Below are 19,770 nucleotides of genomic sequence, written 5' to 3' on the forward strand. Positions count from 1 at the left end.
ACTAAGAAATGGATGGTTTATTTGAGTAATGGAATACTCTTAATAATTTAAAATATGGAGTAGCTAAATAACACAGAATGAAAAAATTATAGAATCAGTAAGGATATGAAAGGGGTCGCTTCAATTTCTTTTCATTTATTCTTCTTATTTATGTTGGATTGTTTACTACAAGTTATAATAATATTCTAGAATTTGAAGCTTTAGAAGTATACAAGCTTTAGAAGTATGGGTTTCTCGTAATTAATATTCAGGCTTAAATGAACTGTATATAAATTTAGATAGAATGAGTCAGTTAAATCTTTGGGCATCATAATCTCAGAGTCAGATGACCATCAAGATTTCAGATTTGTAGGCCTGAGCAAACAAGCTTTGAGGGTAATACTTTTAGTTGGAACTTCTTATCACAAGATAATGCAAATGTATTTCTAATTCTCAGCATAAATGAATACACTTTAGTGTAAATGTTTAATCTGCAAATGTAAATTATTACCTTTTTGAAATGAGACATCCAGTTTTCCAAGGTAAGGTGGGAGTTCCTTTAAAAGATATGACTGAAAAAAGTTAGCTCTCAAAAAATAAAAGTATTTTAGTGTCTTACATTAAGACATAAAGATTTGCTTCTTGAAAAACATAAAAATGAAACACTACAAATGTTTATACAGAAAACTCATTAGTAGAACATCCCCAACAGCAAACTGACCATATAATTACTTACTTTCATGACCTACAAGAAATCTGTACTGTCTAATATGGACCATTTGTCAATAATAAATACACAAAGATCTCAGTAGACAAATGTCAGGAATAGACAATTCAAAGGGGAAAAAAATCATAAAGAAGAATCTTTAAACTCACTAATAAGCAAATGCTAATTAAAATTTAATCTAGCAAATTAGGAAATTCTTGGTATAATTATAATGCCCCTAAATGGCAAGGGTGTGGCAAACTTGGAATTCTTTTAATATCAGATATAAAAAATCTTTTAAACACTTTAAAAGAGCAAGCTGGCAATAGCAACTTTCAATATATATCAAGAAACTATAATGTTCCTAATCTTTTACCCAATAATTTCCTTGCTGAGAGTTAATATAGGGAAATAATTTTAAACATAGAGAAAACTTTATTTTTACACATATAGATGTTCAGTGCAGTGTTATTTATAATGGTGAAAACTGAGAACTAATTCAAATGCCCAACAAAATAGGAATGGTTAAAGACAACTATATATCCACTCCATGGAATAACTTCAGTCATCTGAAATGTTTTTGAAAAATAAGCATAGAATCTGAAAAGGCTAAATACTGTGTGATTCCAACTATATGACATTTTGGAAAAAGCAAAACTATGGAGACAGTAAAAAGATTAGTGATTGTCAGGGGTTGGGGGCAGGAAGGATGAATAGGCAGAGTACAGAGGATTTTTAGGGCAGTGAAACTATGTTGTATGACATTATGTTAGTGGATTCATGTCATTTTCATGAATGTCATGTCAAAACCCATAGAATGTACAACACCAAAAATAAATCCTAATGTAAGCTATGAATTTTGGGTGATGATGCTGTATCAGTGTACATTCACCAATTGTAACAAATGTACCACTCTGGTGCAGGATGTTGATAGTGGGGGGAGGCTGTACCTATGTGAGGTCAGAAAGTATGTGGGAAATCTCTATATTTTCTGATCAATTTTGTTGTGAATCTATAACTGTTCTAAAAAATAAAAGTCTGTTAAAAAAAGAAAAAATGTATATCATGCCATGATGTTAGACTGTTTAAAAATACAATATAAATAATATACAATGAGAACATAACTATGTAAAAAACGTTCAGGGTATACATACAGATAGTATCCTGTTAACATACGTTTTTTTTAAGGTAGTAGAATTAGGCATTATTTTTCCCTCCATTTATTAGTATTTACTATAATGAGCATGTAACTACTAAAATCAGATTTTTAAAGGGTTCTTTCCTATACCTGAAGACTAAAACTAATTCATATATTTAATCTGAATCAAATAAATTGTAGAATATGTCAAATAAGTTGAACTCCAGTAGCTTTACATTTGAGGACTTTGGTAATTTTGTTGAAATAGTTATCAAAATAAGTCTCCACAGATGTACGTAATAAATACAAATCCTCACTGTAAGTCAGAATAGTTTTTTAACTTTCCTTTGACATTCATTATTTAAACACTATCTTTTTTTATTATTACTTATTGATGTGCTATCTGGCACTCACTGTTTATAAAAATCCTACAGGCCCTAATATCTACTAATTATTAGTTTATCATGCATTTTCACTTACACAGTACTTGAGATCAGAGATGTTTACATTGACTCCAGTTGATCTCTTTAGGTTCTCATCATGTGACACTACAACTTCTTCATCTTTTGTGATATGGCAGTCCAATTCCAACATATCAGTTCCAACTGTAACTGCACTGAAGAAATACAAAGAAGAATAATGACATTCTGAAACATAAGTAAACATTTAGGTTACATACATTAGATGAAAAAGTTCAGAGTTACAAATCGAAATAGTAGAAAATCCCATAATACTAAAATTTCTTCTCAAGACTATTATCTATTATGAATAATTGATATAAAAATATTCTAACTGAACTTAGAATAAGAGACTCATGTTGCCTCCTTTCCATAACTAGCAATCCTTAATTCTGGCAACCCAGTATAAAGGAAAGAACACTGGACCAGAAGTTGAGATTTGGGCACCAGTTCCTGCTTTGCTATGAACTTGCTGGGTAACTTTGGGTGAGTAACTGCTCCTCTCTGAGCCCACATTTCCACATCTGTAAAATGAAAGCATAAAGAACAAGAAAAGGATGCCCACTTTTGCCACTTAAATTCTGCATAGGATTATAAGTTCTAGAAGGGCAAATGAATAAGAAAAAAAAAAGCATCCAAGTTGGAAAAGAAGAAGTAAAATTATCTCTATTTGCAGATGACATAATCTTACATGTAGAAATAAAGGTTCCATATACACCACTGTCAGAACTAATAAACAAACTCAGTAAAGTTCTGGAATACAAAACAAACATACAAAAATCAGTTTTATTTCTATACAATAATAATGAAAATCTAAAAAGGAAATCATGAAGTAATTCCATTTACAATTGCATCAAAAAGAATACAAACTTAGGAATTAACTAAAGAGGTGAAAGACTCGTACAATGAAAACTACAAAACATTGTTGAAAGAAATTAAAGATATAAATAAATGGAAAGACACCCCATGTTCATGGATTGGAACACTTAGTATTGTTAATATGTAAATACTACATTGATGTACAGGTTTAATGCAACTTGTATCAAAATCCCAATGATGTTTTTTACAGAAATAGAAAATCCATCCTAAAATTCATATGGAATCTCAAGGAACCTTGAATAGCTGAAATAATCCTGAAAAAGAGTAAGAAAGTTGGAAGACTCACACTTCCTAATTTCAAACTTACTACAAAGCTACAGTAATCAAAACAATGTGGTACTGGCCTAAAGACAACATATAGACCAATAGAAGAGAGAGTCCAGAAGTAAACCTTCACACATATGGCCAAATGATTTTTGACAAGGATGCAAAGACCATTCACTAGAGAAAGGGCAGTCCTTTCAACAAATGGTATTGGGAAAACTGGATATTCACATGTGAAAGAATGAATTTGAATTCTTACCTAAAACTATATCCAAAAATAAACTCAAAATGGATCAAAGATCTAACTGTAAGAACTCAAATGAAAAAATCTCAGAAGAAAACATACAGAAAAAGCTTCATGACATTGGATTTGGCAATGATTTCTTGGATATGACAGCAAAAGCACAGACTAAAAAGGCAACCCATAGAATGGGAAAATGTATTTGCAAATCACCTATCTGATAAAGAATTAACATCCACAATACATAAAGAATTCCTAAAATGCAATGACAACAAGACAATCAGACTAAAAAAAGAATAGACATTTTGCAAAGAAGATGTGCAGCACACATGAAAAGATGCTCAACATCATTAATCATTAGAGAAATGTAATCAAAACCACAACGAGGGGCTTCCCTGGTGGCGCAGTGGTTGACACTCCGCCTGCTGATGCACGGGTTCGTGCTCCGGTCCAGGAGGATCCCACATGCCGCGGAGCGGCTAGGCCTGTGAGCCATGGCCACTGAGCCTGCGCGTCCGGAGCCTGTGCTCCACGGTGGGAGAGGCCACAGCAGTGAGAGGCCCACGTACCACAAAAAAAAAAAAAAACAAAAACCCACAATGAGATACTTCACTCTCATTCAAATGGCTATTAGAAAAAAGAAAGAAAGAAAAGAGGGAAGGGAGGAAAAGAAAAACAAAAAAACAAGTATTGGGATTTCCCTGGTGTTCCAGTGGTTAAAAATCCGCCTTCCAATGCAGGGGACGTGGGTTCGATCCCTGGTCGGGGAACTAAGACCCCACATGCTTCAGGGCATCTAAGCCCACGTACTGCAACTACTGAGCCCACGAGCTCTGGAGCCCACGCACCACAACTACTGAGCCCGTGCGCCACAACTACAGAGAAGCCCACGTGCCACAAGGAAGAGACCATGCACCGCAACGAAAGATCCCATCTGCCACAACTAGGACCCAATGCAGCCAAAAATAAATAAATAAATAAATAAATAAATATTAAAAAAACAAAAACAAGTATTGGCCAAGATGTGAGGAAACTGGAACCCTTATACATTGTTGGTGGGAATGTAAAATGGTGCCGCCACTATGGAAACCAGTATGGCAGTTCCTAAAAAAACTGAACATAGGTTTACCATATGATACAGTAATTTCACTCTGGTTATATATAGAAAAGAATTGAAAGCAGGAACTTGAAGAGATATTGTTATACCCATGTTCATAGAAGCATTATTCATAATAGCCGAAAGTAGAAACAACCCAATGTCCATCAACTGATGAATGGATAAACAAAATGTGGCATATACATACAATGAAATAGTATTCAGTCTTTAAAAAGAAAGGAAATTCTGATATATACGACAATATGGATGACCCTGTAGACATTATGGTAGGTGAAAACAAAAACAAAAGTACCAATATTTATGATTCTACTTATACAAGGTACCTAGAACAGTTTAATTAACAGAGACAAAGTATAATGGTGGTTACCAGGGCTGTGGGACAGGGAGCTTGGGTAGTTAGTATTTAATGGGTACAGAGGTTTAGTATGAGATGACTAAAAAGTTCTGGAGATGAAAGGTACAAACTTCTAGTTATAAGATAAATAAGTGCTAAGGATGTAATGTACAACATGATGACTATAGCTAACTGTTGTTATGATACATAGGAAAATTGTTAAGAGAATAAATCCTAAGAGTTCTTTTCACAGGAGGATTTTTTTCCTTTATTCTTTTTTATTGTATCCTTATGAGGGGATGGATGTTAGCTGAACCTACTGTGGTAGTCATTTCACAATATATGTAAATTAAACCATCATGCTGTATGCCTTACTCTTATACAGTGATGTATGTATTTATTATTCCTCAATAAAACTGAAAAAAATAAAAGGTGAGAAAAAAAGTTGTAGAGATGTATAGTAGTGATGGCTGCATAACAATATGATATACATAATGCCACTGTACTGCACACTTACAAATGGTTAAAATGGCAAATTTTATGTTATGCAAACTTTACCATGATAAAACTAAAATTTTAAATTTAACAATTTAAAAATTGTTTAAAAAAAAGAAAAACATAGAAAAGATAATCTCTAAGGTTCCTTTCACCGCTAAGATCTTTCGACTTTTAGAGAGGGTATACCACAGTGGTTAAGAGCACAAACACTGAAAAAAAAAGGTAAATATGTGAGGTGAGGGATGTGTATTCACAATGTATACACACATTATCATTTTCACATTGTACACTTTAAATATATTATAATGTTGTCAATTATACCTCAATAAAGCTGAAAAAAAAAGCAGCACAGACATTGGAGCCTGCATTCAAATCCTGGCTCTGCCACTTACTTGGGCAAGTTCTTTACGCTTGTTTTCTTATTTGCAAAACAGTGATGATAATATTACTTCTCTTCACCTCCTCCCCACCTTGCACCTATACTCCAAGCAGCCCCATGCTCTCTAAATACTTCCTCTGTCTGAAATGTCTTTCACAGAAAAACAATATAATTGTTTTCTCACTTCACAAATGAGAATTTCCAAGTGTTGAATAAACGTATGAACAGAAATTCAACATCAAAATTCAACAGGGAGGAAGGACTTCCTTGGTGGTGCAGTGGTTAAGAATCCACCTGCCAATGCAGTGGGCATGGGTTCGAGCCCCGGTCCAAGAAGATCCCGTATGCCTCGGAGCAACTAAGCCCGTGTGCCACAACTACTGAGCCTGTGCTCTAGAGCCTATGAGCCACAACTACTGAAGCCCGGACGCCCTAGAGCCCGTGCTCCGCAACAAGAGAAGCCACCACAATGAGAAGCCCACACACCGCAACGAAGAGTAGCCCCCAATCATCCTAACTAGAGAAAGCCTGCGCGCAGCAACGAAGACACAACGCAGCCAAAAAAAAAAAAAAAAAAATTCAACAGGGAAATGGATGTTAAAACTACGAGACAGCACTATACACCATCAGAATGCCTAAAATTAAAAGGACTGACAGTAAGTTAGCAAGACAGTGGAGCAAATGGAACTCTCATATATTGCTGGTGGAGTGTAAGTTGGTACAATCCTTTGAAAAGTATAAATATCCACCTACCCTATGACATAGCAATTCAACTTCTGCTAAGTATATACCTGAGAGAGATGAATGCATTTGACCATTAAAAAACATGTACGAGATTATTTCACACATCATGGATGAATCTTACAGATATAAATTGAAAGAAAGAAAAGCCAGAGACAAAAGTGTAAATACGGTATGATGATATTTATGTTATCAGGAACAGAAAAAATCGATCTATTGTAATAGAAACTAAAATAATGGTTATCTAGGGGAAAGGAGTACAGGCTGGGAAAGGTCACAAGGGTGCCTTCAGGGGTGCTAGAAATGTTCTATAATTTTATCTGGGTGGTGGTCACAAAGGTGTATACATATATTAAAATTCTCTGGGCTGTGCACTTAAGATTTGTGCATATTACTGAATGTATATTATACATACTACAACAGCAGTTTTTTAAAAAGTCTTTCTTCTTCCCCTTATCTGCTAACTCTTATTCATCTTTCAGGTGTAAGCTTAAAAACTACCACTTCAGGATACCTTCCCTAATCCCCTGACCCCAGACTGGATTTTGTAGCCTATCTACCAGTTATCTGTCAAATTGCCAGGACTTCCTGTAGCACCTGCGTTTACTGTGTCAGAGTACTTACCACACTGTTTTGAATACATCTATTTATCTTCCCCTACTTGCCCAGTTAGACAGGTGCTCTCTGACGAAAGGGTTTGTGAACTATGGCTTGTTTACTATTGTAAACAAGTGCCTACGCATGGGGATGGGCACAGCAGGTACTCCATACGTATTTTTTTTTTTACTTTTTAAAATATTTTTTTAATTATTATTTTTAGCTGTGTCAGGTCTTCGCTGAGGCATGTGGGATCTTTTTTTTTTTTTTTTTTTTTTTGCAGTGCACGGGCTCTTCATTGCAGCACGTGGGCTTCTCTCTAGTTGTGGCATGCGGGTTTTCTCTCTGGTTGTCGTGCACGGGCTCCAGAGCACGTGAGCTCTGTAGTTTGTGGCATGTGGGCTCTCTAGTTGAGGCACTCAGGCTCAGTAGTTGTGGCGTGAGGGCTTACTTGCCCCGCGGCATGTGGGATCTTAGTTCCCCAACCAGGGATCAAACTCACGTCCCCTGCATTGGGAGGTGGATTTCTTAACCACTGTTCCACCAGGGAAGTCCCATGTATTTGTTAAATATTGAATTAATGAATGAAAAGAGATAGCTCTCTGTATATATAAAATGCCTACACAGCACTTTATGTTTGTTTTTTTGTTGTTGTTTTTGTTTTTTGGCTGCGCAGCATGCAGGATCTTAGTTCCCTGACCAGGGATCAAACCCGTGACCCCTGCAGTGGAAGAGCAGAGTCTTAACCATTGGACCTCCAGGGAAGTCCCTTGTTTGTTTGTTTTTGTAAGCACTTTACGTATCAATTACCACCAGTGACATTTCAAGATGAAAAAAAAAAGTAAACATGGGTGCGGCAGGGAGAGAGTTTTAGAAAGAAACTTTTACTTTTTTAAAATTCAGGAATGGAAAGAATAAGGGCTGGGGTGAGCAGACTGAGAAAGCAGGAATGAGAAAACGTAAAAGTAGATAAATTACAGTTTATGTAATATATTCCTATACATTCAAATTGTTTTTTATAAGATGGAAACAATTTGAAATGGAAATGACTTCATATAAGGTCATGTCTCTACAACTAGATACTAAATTCCTAGTGAGGAAGGTATCTGTCTGTTCCATACTTTCCAACGTTCACGATGTTGGGCATATTGCAGGTATTCACACATTTCTAAATGAGCAGAGGGACTTCCCTGGTGGCGCAGTGGTTAAGAATCCGCCTGCTAGTGCAGGGGACACGGGTTCGAGCCCTGGTCGAGGAACTAAGATCCCACATGCCGCGGAGCAACTAAGCCCGTGCGCCACAACTACTGAGCCTGCGCTCTAGAGCCCACAAGCCACGACTACTGAAGCCTGTGCACCTAGAGCCCGTGCTCCGCAACAAGAGAAGCCACTGCAGTGAGAAGCCCTCACACCACAACGAAGAGTAGCCCCTGCTCGCCGCAACTAGAGAAAGCCCGCATGCAGCAAAGAAGACCCAATGCAGCCAAAATTAAATTAATTAATTAAAAAAAAATAAAAATAAATGAGCAGAATGAATATTTTGGTTATCAATGGTTATCAAAGCCATATCAAAGCCATCAAAGCCATATTTTGGTTATCAAAATGTCTATGAACATTTTAAATTTTAATTAATTATCATCCAGCTAGCACCTAAATGTTCATCAATGATAAGCCATAGCCATAGTAAGTACCACACTTCAAAGAATCAAGTATTCACTTTATTCAATGAAGTTTTTATTCCAACAATGGAATGTCATTGTTGAATCTAAATGAAAAAAAAAAGTAGGTATGGTATGATCCCATTGATAAAGTGTGTGTGTGTGTGTGTGTGTGTGTGTGTGTGTATGTGTATATATATATAGCTATATATATCTATATATCTATATATATATATATCTGACAAAATTTACCTTTGGAGCCAACCACTTCGGAATTTTCTCATACTTGGTCTCTTCTGATGATCCAAGCCCATCAGAATCCCACTCCAAAAGACCCAGTGGCCACTTGCTGCTTTGTGCCAAAGTCTCATACCGCTCCTCTACTTCTCCTTAAATAATCTTCCCTTTCATTGTTCTGATTATCACCAGTTGTTAGAGGAAAACAAACAAACTTGGCTCCTTAATGTAATTCTTACTAAGATGTAAATAATTGTTAATTGTACATGTCCTCTTCTAAAGGACATCCACCTTTAAAAGAGATTATTTGCCAGTTGTGTGTTTGCTAGAACCACAAATGTGTAAAAATAAAATCGAAAAGTAGGCAAATAAGGACTTCCCTGGTGGCCCAGTGGCTAAGACTCCGTTCTCCCAATGCAAGGGGCCCGGGTTCGGGCTTCCCTGGTGGCACAGTGGTTGAGAGTCCGCCTGCTGATGCAGGGGACACGGGTTCGTGCCCCGGTCCAGGAAGATCCCACAGGCTGCGGAGCGGCTAGGCCTGTGAGCCATGGCCGCTGAGCCTGTGCTCTGCAACGGGAGAGGCCACAACAGTGAGAGGCCCGCGTGCCACAAAAAAAAAAAAAAAAAAAAAAAGGGGCCTGGCTTCGATCCCTGGTCAGGGAATTAGATCCCACGCGAGGGAATTAGATCCCACATGCCTGCCGCAACTAAGAGTCTGCATGCCGCAACTAAGACCCAGCACAGCCAAAATAAATAATAAATAAATATTAAATGTTAAAAAAACCACACAAATAGGCAAATAAAAACAGGTTTTAGGTTGATAGAATTATTTTTCTGTATTTTAAAATTTCCTTGAATATTGTTAAACTATGTTTAGTTTTTTTAAAAAAAGAATAAAAAATGTAGACACTGTAAGTGACATATAGAGCCAGCAAACAGGTTTAAAATAAAATTCCAAGATTCTTTATATAGCCAAAAAAAAAAAATTGGTACTGTTGGTACTGCTGATTTTTGGTCACATACATGTCTTTCTTTTATTTTTGTTTTGGTTTTGTATGAGTGTGTAAAGGAGGGTAAGAGCAGGGGTTATCTATATTTTCCTGTATTTAAAAAATATTATACATATTACCTAAAATCTTTCTAAGTATGAAGTTTGCCTTTAGCTGAAATGTTGGATATTTTTAGAAATGTTTAGGAATTATAAAAAAATTTTTCTATTTATTGTATGTTTATCTCTTATTAACAAGCTAATAAGTAAAAATTTAGAACAATAGTAAGTGTATCTAGGGCAATTTGTAAATTATTCTAATAAAATTATCTCAAATTTGATACACAAACAGCTAGAACAGAGCAAGAAAACTTATTTTTAATCACTTTGGCTTTCAAATTTTTCCATAAATAACAATATGCATCTACTTCAATTGAAACACCAAACATTGTATAGTTGCGTTTCTGATAAGCTGATGACAAACACAGAAAAAAGCTAGGGAAGCCAAGGCTTCAACATTTCCAGAAAAAGAAATAAAAACTCTAGCTCTAAAAGAAGTGAAATTACTTCAAACTTCACAAAAACAATGCATCACAACTTAAAACTGACTCTATGTTAAAGAATTTATTTGAATCTCATTTATTCCTCAAAACATTGAGGTTGTATTATTATTCCCATTTCAGAGATGAGATAATTAGTATTGTATTAATTAGACATTCTAAAGAATTTTATCATGAGAATCAGGTCACTGATTAATTACTCTGACTGTCTGCCAACTTATCCTTGCAGCTATTGCCAATACAATTTGTTTCTTTCTCTAAGCATTCGTGGTAATACCACAGGGATCGAATTGTCCTATGGGTATTTACAAAGGCAGCCTGGTTTAATAACCTAGTTTTATTAGCTCTTAAGAACCAGATTTTACATACTCAGGGGCTTAGTGACTGTGTGTGTGTGTGTATCTTTGTAGTACAATTCCTTAGTTTTTGGTTACATATTTATTATGAATGGGATTCTGTCTCTGTCTTCTGTTAAAATTCTGCTTTTTTTTTTATTGGAGTTTACTTGCTTCACAATATTGTGTTAGTTTATACTGTAAAGCAGAGTGAATCAGCTATACGTATACATATGGCCCCTCTTTTTTGGATTTGCTTCTCATTTAGGTCACCACAGAGCATTGAGTAGAGTTCCCTGTGCTATACAGTAGGTTCTCATTAGTTATCTATTTTATACATAGTATCAATAGTGTATATATGTCAATCCCAATCTTCCAATTTATCCTACCACCCAATATTCTCCTTTGTTCTTGAGTGCCGCATTCCATGTATCATTCAGTAAGTGATTAGTGAGAACCTATTAGCACCAGAGCTAAATGTTAGGGATTGAGAAATCAATAAGGATTCTGGCTCCCAAGGAATCCCAGAAGAACCACATTCATAACTTAAGGTGTCTGTTAAATTATTTTATAAAGCACATTAAAGAACTTTTATAAATTGTGAGATGTAACTATTTCTCTGTGTCAGTACTAATTACTTCTTTAGCCCTACTATAATGTAATGAACATATAATGAATTAATTTTCCATGCATTCTTAAGGTCCTTTCAATTTTCTAGATGTATCTTGTCCACATACCATCACATCTTAACCTCAAACATTTCACATATTTAAAATAGCTTCTTCCTCTCCACCAAATGATAGCTCTCCTAATCCTGGTATCTTTTCAATTTTCTGGTTAATCTTAACTAGGCTTCCCACACCAACTATTTATATTTTCTCTAATATCATCTTCACCTCCATGTCATAATATACATGCTTTGTGAAGTATATGTCTAACCGTATATATAAATAAGATCTAAGTTTTAGCTGCTCATTGTATTTTTTACTATCTCTCCTTCAACTATATATCCTTTCAAGCATATACCATAATTAAGAACAGTGTCTGTCTTTCGTCAATTATGTATTATAACTCTTTATCTTTTTAGTATATAGTATCTTAAAAATAGTACGCTTAAACAATTTTTTTCTTGTTGTTCATGAAGTAGGCATATTAAAAAAAAACTTTCTAAGTGTCCTAGCAGTTAAATAGAATATTTATAAATGAAAACAAAGTACAATTTAAAAAACTACTTATTGAAAGTAAGAGCACTGATGCATAAGACAAAACAAAACAAAAAACAAAATCATCACCAACAACAAAAATTAAGTTTAAAATTAAAGCCTATTTGATTTAGGTTTTCTATAAATTTCAAAGTCAATTAGCAAACAGCCTTACAAATAAATATATCTAATAAACACTAATAATAACATACGGAAGAGTTGCTTTCTTCTTTTAAAGTACCAGAAAAACCTCCAAAAAACTAAAGTTATACAAAGCTACCACATGATAGACTGTAGTACTCTTCAATAGTTACTGCTTGAACAAAACAATATAAAAACAAACCGCTTGAAGACTGGAAATGAAATTTTGTATCTAGCAAGTAAAAACCATCTAAATTATTCTTTGAATATCAAAAAATTTTTCAGAGGATCAAAGTCTTCAAAGATAAAAAACATTTAGATACCATCCTTAGAAATAATGTATTATACAAATGTACCATCCTTAGAAATAGTTTAATTTCATAAATAAGGGTGTTGCGTAAAGATTTAGCAAAAAAAAAATATGGAGAAAAACTTACAAAATAATATACTTTTACATAAAGGAATGCTAAAAACCACTCAAAGTTATGAGCAGTTTTTCCCCAGGTAATATATATTACTACAACACAGGCAACAAATATTGGATAAATGATAGTGAATGAGGGTGTGCGTGGGTATGCATATGTGTGTGTATATCACAGTGAAAACTGTTCACATAAAATTAAATATATTTTGCTATAGGAGCTAGCTACATAATCTCAGTAGAGAAGATAACAAAGTAATTTAAATTAAATTATTCTGTTTCATAGTCAGTGACAGGAGGAAAGATTTTGCATTTTAGAGCTGTAAGAGACTTGAGATTACAGTCAAAAGCATCACATTATAGAACAAAAAGAGTAAGCAATGACAAATACAGGAGGATAGGATTTAGACGAAACTAGACTATGGAAAAGCAGTACCTTGGGACCTGGTAACAGGAAAAGTAATCTCTAAAGTGTCTTTGAATGATGAGAAGCAGAACAAAAACTTAAGCCAAATTATCCTGATTTATTGGCCCCAATTATACACATAAAAATGGCTCAAAAATTACAAAAGAAAATATTTTTCTTACTAAATATGGATAGTAATGTTTTTCATGGGAGTTAACTTATCACATTCCCCATCTTATTTTTCAGGGGACAGAAAACTGTTCGCACCATTACCACAGACTGATGATAATCATTCACTCTAAGACAAAGAACAAGGTATCAATCAGCTTTCATTCCTGTGTCTCCGGCTGCTTCTCTGTGAGGTGCTCTAAAAGACATCTATATGAAATATGAATAATCTAAAAATTGAAAAAAAATTTACCTGATTTTAAAAAATAAGATCAACACTCCTAAGCCTTCAAAGAAGAAAGACCAGATGACAGCTTGACCTGACCTGTGGAAGAATTACTGAGTAGACACATAATCCTACTCATAAATAACAGCCAATGTAACAGTGTTTTCATTTTCTCCTTTTCTCTTTCTCTCTGAGGCTAATTAGCATTACACACAGTATGTGCCTTGTTACAAATGCCTTCTTTCAGCTTTGGAACTATAGTATCTTTTGATTACCCAAAACTCTGATCTAGTTTTTCAGTTATGCAGAAGCCAAACACTCTTTGTAACACTTCAGACTAACTAAAAAAAAAAAAAAAGCCATTTTAATAAAATAGAAACAACTACCACAAGTGGATGCTACACGTGTACTATCCTCACTTGGTGAATCATCATCACTTTAAAGATAAACTGTAAAAGAAAAGAATACCTTTTTATATACTTACTGCTGAAAGGCTGCCATTGTATTCTCCAAATTTTCTCCAGCACCTGTGAAAACATTAAATTGAAGCTAATTTGAACATTTTATTTTGCCAGAAATTCACCTAAAAAAGATACATCAAATGAATCATGATGTTTGTATATTATGTAGACATTACAAGTGTTTTAAAGAATGTAGGGGTATTTTGAATTGCTTTTAGCTGCACCAAGAAGAATCAAAGATCAAAGCACAGCCACAGCAACGCAGGAGGGTTACAAGAACCTAAACATGCATTTAAAGCTATAATAGAAAAGACAGAGGAGGACTTGCACATATACACCTCCTCAGAGTTAAAGTGCCTCTCCTCTGGGTCCCCAAGGTCTCTCACGCATCTTTCTACTAAGGCATTTATCATATTTATAGCATAAAGTGTTTACCCATCTCTTTTCTCCCTTTCCCATTAATTACTTAAGAGAAGTGACTGTTTTAATCATCTTGGCTGAGGGTAATATAGTGTAGTAGTTGAGGGTGGGGCTCTGGAGTTAGGATCTCTGCTCTCAAGTCTGTTTGATACTTGTGTGACCTTGGGAAAATTACCTCACCTTTCTATGGCTGAGCTTCCCTATCTATAAGAATGAGAAGGGACTTCCCTGGTGGTCCAGTGGCTAAGACTCCATACTCTCAATGCAGGGGGCCTGGGTTCAATCCCTGGTCAGGGAAGTAGATCCCACATGCATGTCACAACTAAGAGCTAACATGATGCAACTAAGACCTGGAGCAGCCTAAATAAATATTTTTTAAAAAAACAACAGAGAAGAAAAACCCAAACGAACTTTTTAGCCACCCAATAATTAATGGAATGCACAGGAAAAATACTTTGGAAATACTTTTCTAAATACTTGGAAAAACAGACAATTTCTTTTTTTTTTTAAATAAATTTATGTATTCATTTATTTATTTATTTTTGGCAGTGTTGGGTCTTCGTTTCTGTACCCAGGCTTTCTCCAGTTGCGGTGAGCGGGGGCTACTTTTCATCGCGGTGCACGGGCTTCTCATTGTCGTGGCTTCTCTTGTTATGGAGCACAGGCTCTAGATGCGCAGGCTCAGTAGTTGTGGCTCACGGGCTTAGTTGCTCCACGGCCTGTGGGATCCTCCCAGACCAGGGCTCGAACCCGTGTCCCCTGCATTGGCAGGCAGACTCTCAGCCACTGCGCCACCAGGGAAGCCCGACAATTTCTTCTTAACAAAAGAGACAATTCAAGTTTAAGGTGCTGTTCAAATAATAGAATTAAAATGTCTTACATACAATAACATCTGAACATATTTGCGAGAGTATTAGAGTTTTCTTCTTTTATATTGTTAGATTGTATTTTTATGGCAACCTAATTAATAATCAATAGAAACACAAGGTATGAAGAAATGAATATATTAACCTAATGTTCTAAAAGTTCCATCAGTTTAGCAGAGAGAAAGGGGTACCTATGTGAAACAAGCTACTTTGGGGACTTCCCTGGTGGTCCAGTGGGTAAAACTCCACACTCCCAATGCAGAGGGCCCAGGTTTGATCCCTGGTCAGGGAACTAGATCTCACATGCATGCTACAACTAAGAGTCCACATGCTGCAACTATGAAGTCCGTGTGCCACAACTAAGAAGTTTGTATGCTGCAACTAAAGATCCCATGTGCCGCAACTAAGAGCCGGTGGAGCCAAAATATATATATATATATATATATATATATATATTTTAAAAGCTACTACTTTGACTTTAGGTTCACTTTAATTACTAGAGTTAAAGCACAATAGAAAACAGATGAAGCAAATATGGAGATTAAAGTTTTTTCAAAAGTAAGTGCTCTTTTGACATTAAATGACTTTTAAAAGTCCAGTCAGTGCTTGTTTTAGTCAAAAACTAAAGAAATATGTTATAAACAGATCATCAATATTCAAGAACAAAGCACTCTAGAATGCTACCTAAAAGAAAAGAGTGCTAAAATGGTTACTTGTAGATTAGGTTAAACTGCTGCCTGTTGTACCAAAAAGCAAGGAAGTTAACAGGACACAGAAGCCAGTTTGAAGAAGCTCTCACTGGCCAAACCTGAGACAATGTTAGCATCAAAATAATGATAGTAACAAACTTTAAACCATTAAACAAAATAGGATATTCTGAGTCCACTTTAATAACTGGACCAAAAGTTTGATAAGGAATGGAGTGTTTATGTGGTTTCAAAGTACTTTCCTACAAAAATACTTACTAACTACAAAGAGAAAAAGTAACTTCACAATGGAAAAGTCTGGCAGACACCACTTTCACCAAGTAATCAAAGTCAACATCATTAGCTCCTTCAAGCTGACTTCTGTGTCCTTTTAATTTCCTTGCTTTTTGGTACAATAAACAATCCGTTTGGGAATTCCCTGGCAGTCCAGTGGTTAAGACTCCGTGTTTTCACTGCTGAGGGCACGGAACTAAGCTCTTGCAAGCCACGTGGAGTGGGGGGGAAATATTCACTTCTCAACTCCTCTGTGAAGCACTTTATAAAAAAATTACTTCAGATTACAATGATTCTTATTACAGTCAAGAGTTAATGCCTTAAACTAGCAGGTCCTAACCATTTTGGTCTCAGGACTCTTACTGAGTACCTCAAAGAGCTTTTTTTTTAAGCATTTTTTAAAAATTAATTAACTAATTTATTTATTTTTGGCTGCGTTGGGTCTTCGTTGCTGCACAAGGGCTTTCTCTAGATGTGGCGAGCAGGGGCTACTCTTCGTTGCGATGTGCAGGCTTCTCATTGTGGTGGCTTGTCTTGTGGCGGAGATGGGCTCTAGGCGCATGGGCTTCGGTAGTTGTGGCATGCAGGCTCAGTAGTTGTGGCGCAGGGACTTAGTTGCTCTGCGGCATGGGGGATCTTCCCGGGCCAGGGCTCAAACCCGTGTCCCCAGCACTGGCAGGAGGATTCTTAACCACTGTGCCACCAGGGAAGTCCCTCAAAGAGCTTTTGATTATGTGGGTTATATCCATTAATAATTACATATTAGAAATTGACTTCTAAATTTTAAAACTTTGAAAATAACGATAATAAATCCATTACATGTTAACATAACATTTTATGAAAAATAACGATCTGACAAAAATATTTAACACTAAGAGTGGCATTGGTTTACACTTTTGCAAATCTCTTTAATGTCTGGCTTAATAGAAGGCAGCCAGATTCTCGTATCTGCTTCATACGTACATATCAACCTTCACACAGATAGTGGGAAAAGAAAGATTCTTCTGTGATACTGCACCAAAATTCAACAAATGGCAGATTCTTAAAAGTTAGTTGTAATGTGGAATCTGAACCGTATTAATGACCTCTTCATACTCTATTACATGAAAATCGATTAGCCCATCTTGAACTTTGAATGGATCTTTCACCCATGCATGGTTTTTTGGAAAATACTGATTCACTGAATTATGCTGATCTTCTAAATACTGACACATTTCATTACACAATATTTTTTAAAAATCACATTTGTTAATACCTGATACCATCAGGAAAATCTTTAAAAATTGGAAAGCTACCAAGCTCACAGTGGATGATATAAGTTTTTCAGAAGTCTAATTTTTGCTTGAAAGCTCAAATTTAATCATTGGCATTGCTTTAATAGAAGGCAGCTAGATTATTTTTATTCTAATGACAGACTCACTTTATTAATTTTCAAGAACATATCTGTTGAATACTCAAGGCTGAATAACCAGTTCGTCAGTCAGTTTTTTAAGTGAAAATGGGGTTCTGTGACCCTCTTGCACTGTTGGTGGGAATGTAAATTGATACAGCCACTGTGGAGAACAGTGTGGAGGTTCCTTAAAAAAACTACAAATAGAACTACCATATGACCCAGCAATCCCACTACTGGGCATATACCCTGAGAAAACCATAATTCAAAAAGAGTCATGGGGCTTCCCTGGTGGCGCAGTGGTTGAGAGTCCGCCTGCCGATGCAGGGGACACGGGTTCGTGCCCCAGTCTGGGAAGATCCCACATGCCGCAGAGCGGCTAGGCCCATGAGCCATGGCCGCTGAGCCTGCGCGTCCGGAGCCTGTGCTCCGCAATGGGAGAGGCCACAACAGTGAGAGGCCGGTGTGCCGCAAAAAAAAAAAAAAGAGTCATGTACCAAAATGTTCATTGCAGCTCTATTTACAATAGCCCGGAAATGGAAACAACATAAGTGTCCATCATCAGATGAATGGATAAAGAAGATGTGGCACATATGTACAATGGAATATTACCCAGCCATAAAAAGAAATGAAATTGAGCTATTTGTAATGAGGTGGATAGACCTAGAGTCTGTCATACAGAGTGAAGTAAGTCAGAAAGAGGAAGACAAATACCGTATGCTAACACATATATATGGAATTTAAGGAAAAAAAAATGTCATGAAGAACCTAGGGGTAAGACAGGAATAAAGACACAGACCTACTAGAGAATGGACTTGAGGATATGGGGAGGGGGAATGGTAAGCTGTGACAAAGAGAGAGAGAGGCATGGACATATATACACTACCAAACGTAAGGTAGATAGCTAGTGGGAAGCAGCCGCATAGCACAGGAGATCAGCTTGGTGCTTTGTGACCGCCTGGAGGGGTGGGATAGGGAGGGTGGGAGGGAGGGAGACGTAAGAGGGAAGAGGTATGGGAACATGTGTATATGTATAACTGATTCACTTTGTTATAAAGCAGAAACTAACACACCATTGTAAAGCAATTATACTCCAATAAAGATGTAAAAAAAAAAAATGGTGTTCTGTGGAAAACAATAAAGGCTAATTCAGCTCAGAATTCAAGCAATTGCACAAGTACTTTTCCTCAAGACAATCATCTTCCTACTTTGGTATGCAGCAAAAGTGATTTTTGTGTACTTCCAATTTTGTCACACAGAATATTAAAACTTATGTGTACTCAAGGATTGAAATTTAATAAGATTACTAATTTTTCTAATACATCAAAGATATTCTTAAATGAAACTGCCTTTTTAAAAAAAAATGTGAGTGCATGATGGTGAGGAATACAATGGCTACTAGTACATTTGGTACCAGTATTTTCATTTGTGCTAAAGCAACAGCAGTTTTACCGACTACTGCTTTTGCACCATCAGTACAAATGTCAACAAGGTGAAAAAGGTAAGTAATGTCTTATGAAAATAATTTTGACCTTGTAGACCCATGAAAGGTCTTGGGGACTCCCAGGAGTCCACAGACCACACTTTGAAAACCACTGTCTTAAATAATCAGGGATCAGGGCTTCCCTGGTGGTGCAGTGGTTAACAATCCACCTGCCAATGCAGGGGACATGGGTTCGAGCCCTGGTCCGGAAAGATCCCACATGCTGCGGAGCAACTGAGCCCGTGTACCACAACTACTGAGCTTGTGCTCTAGAGCCTTCGGGCCGCAACTACTGAAGCCCGTGCGCCTAGAGCCCGTGCTCCGCAACAAGAGAAGCCACTGCAATGAGAAGCCCGGGCACCACAAGGAAGAGTAGCCCCCACTCACCGCAACTAGAGAAAGCCTGCGCACAGCAACCAAGACCCAACGCAGCCAAAAATAAAATAAATTTTTAAAAAATTCAATGATCAGAAAAGTCAGAGGAGTGGTCACCTCTG

The 19,770-nt window shown here is 36.3% G+C and overlaps 1 protein-coding gene across 1 annotated transcript in view; it reads right to left on the minus strand.

The window, feature by feature from the left end:
* Positions 1-19,770, minus strand: part of GDPD1 (glycerophosphodiester phosphodiesterase domain containing 1) — a 44,862-nt gene that overhangs the window by 17,752 nt on the left and 7,340 nt on the right. The window contains exons 2-4 of the mRNA XM_059998119.1: positions 14,158-14,200; positions 2,304-2,439; positions 491-536 (exon numbers count right to left, since the gene is read on the minus strand). Of these exons, the coding sequence (XP_059854102.1) occupies positions 491-536; positions 2,304-2,439; positions 14,158-14,200 (225 nt within the window). The remainder of the gene's footprint in view (positions 1-490; positions 537-2,303; positions 2,440-14,157; positions 14,201-19,770) is intronic.

Source organism: Delphinus delphis, chromosome 19 (assembly GCF_949987515.2).
Source record: "Delphinus delphis chromosome 19, mDelDel1.2, whole genome shotgun sequence".
NCBI classification, from domain to species: Eukaryota; Metazoa; Chordata; class Mammalia; order Artiodactyla; family Delphinidae; genus Delphinus; species Delphinus delphis.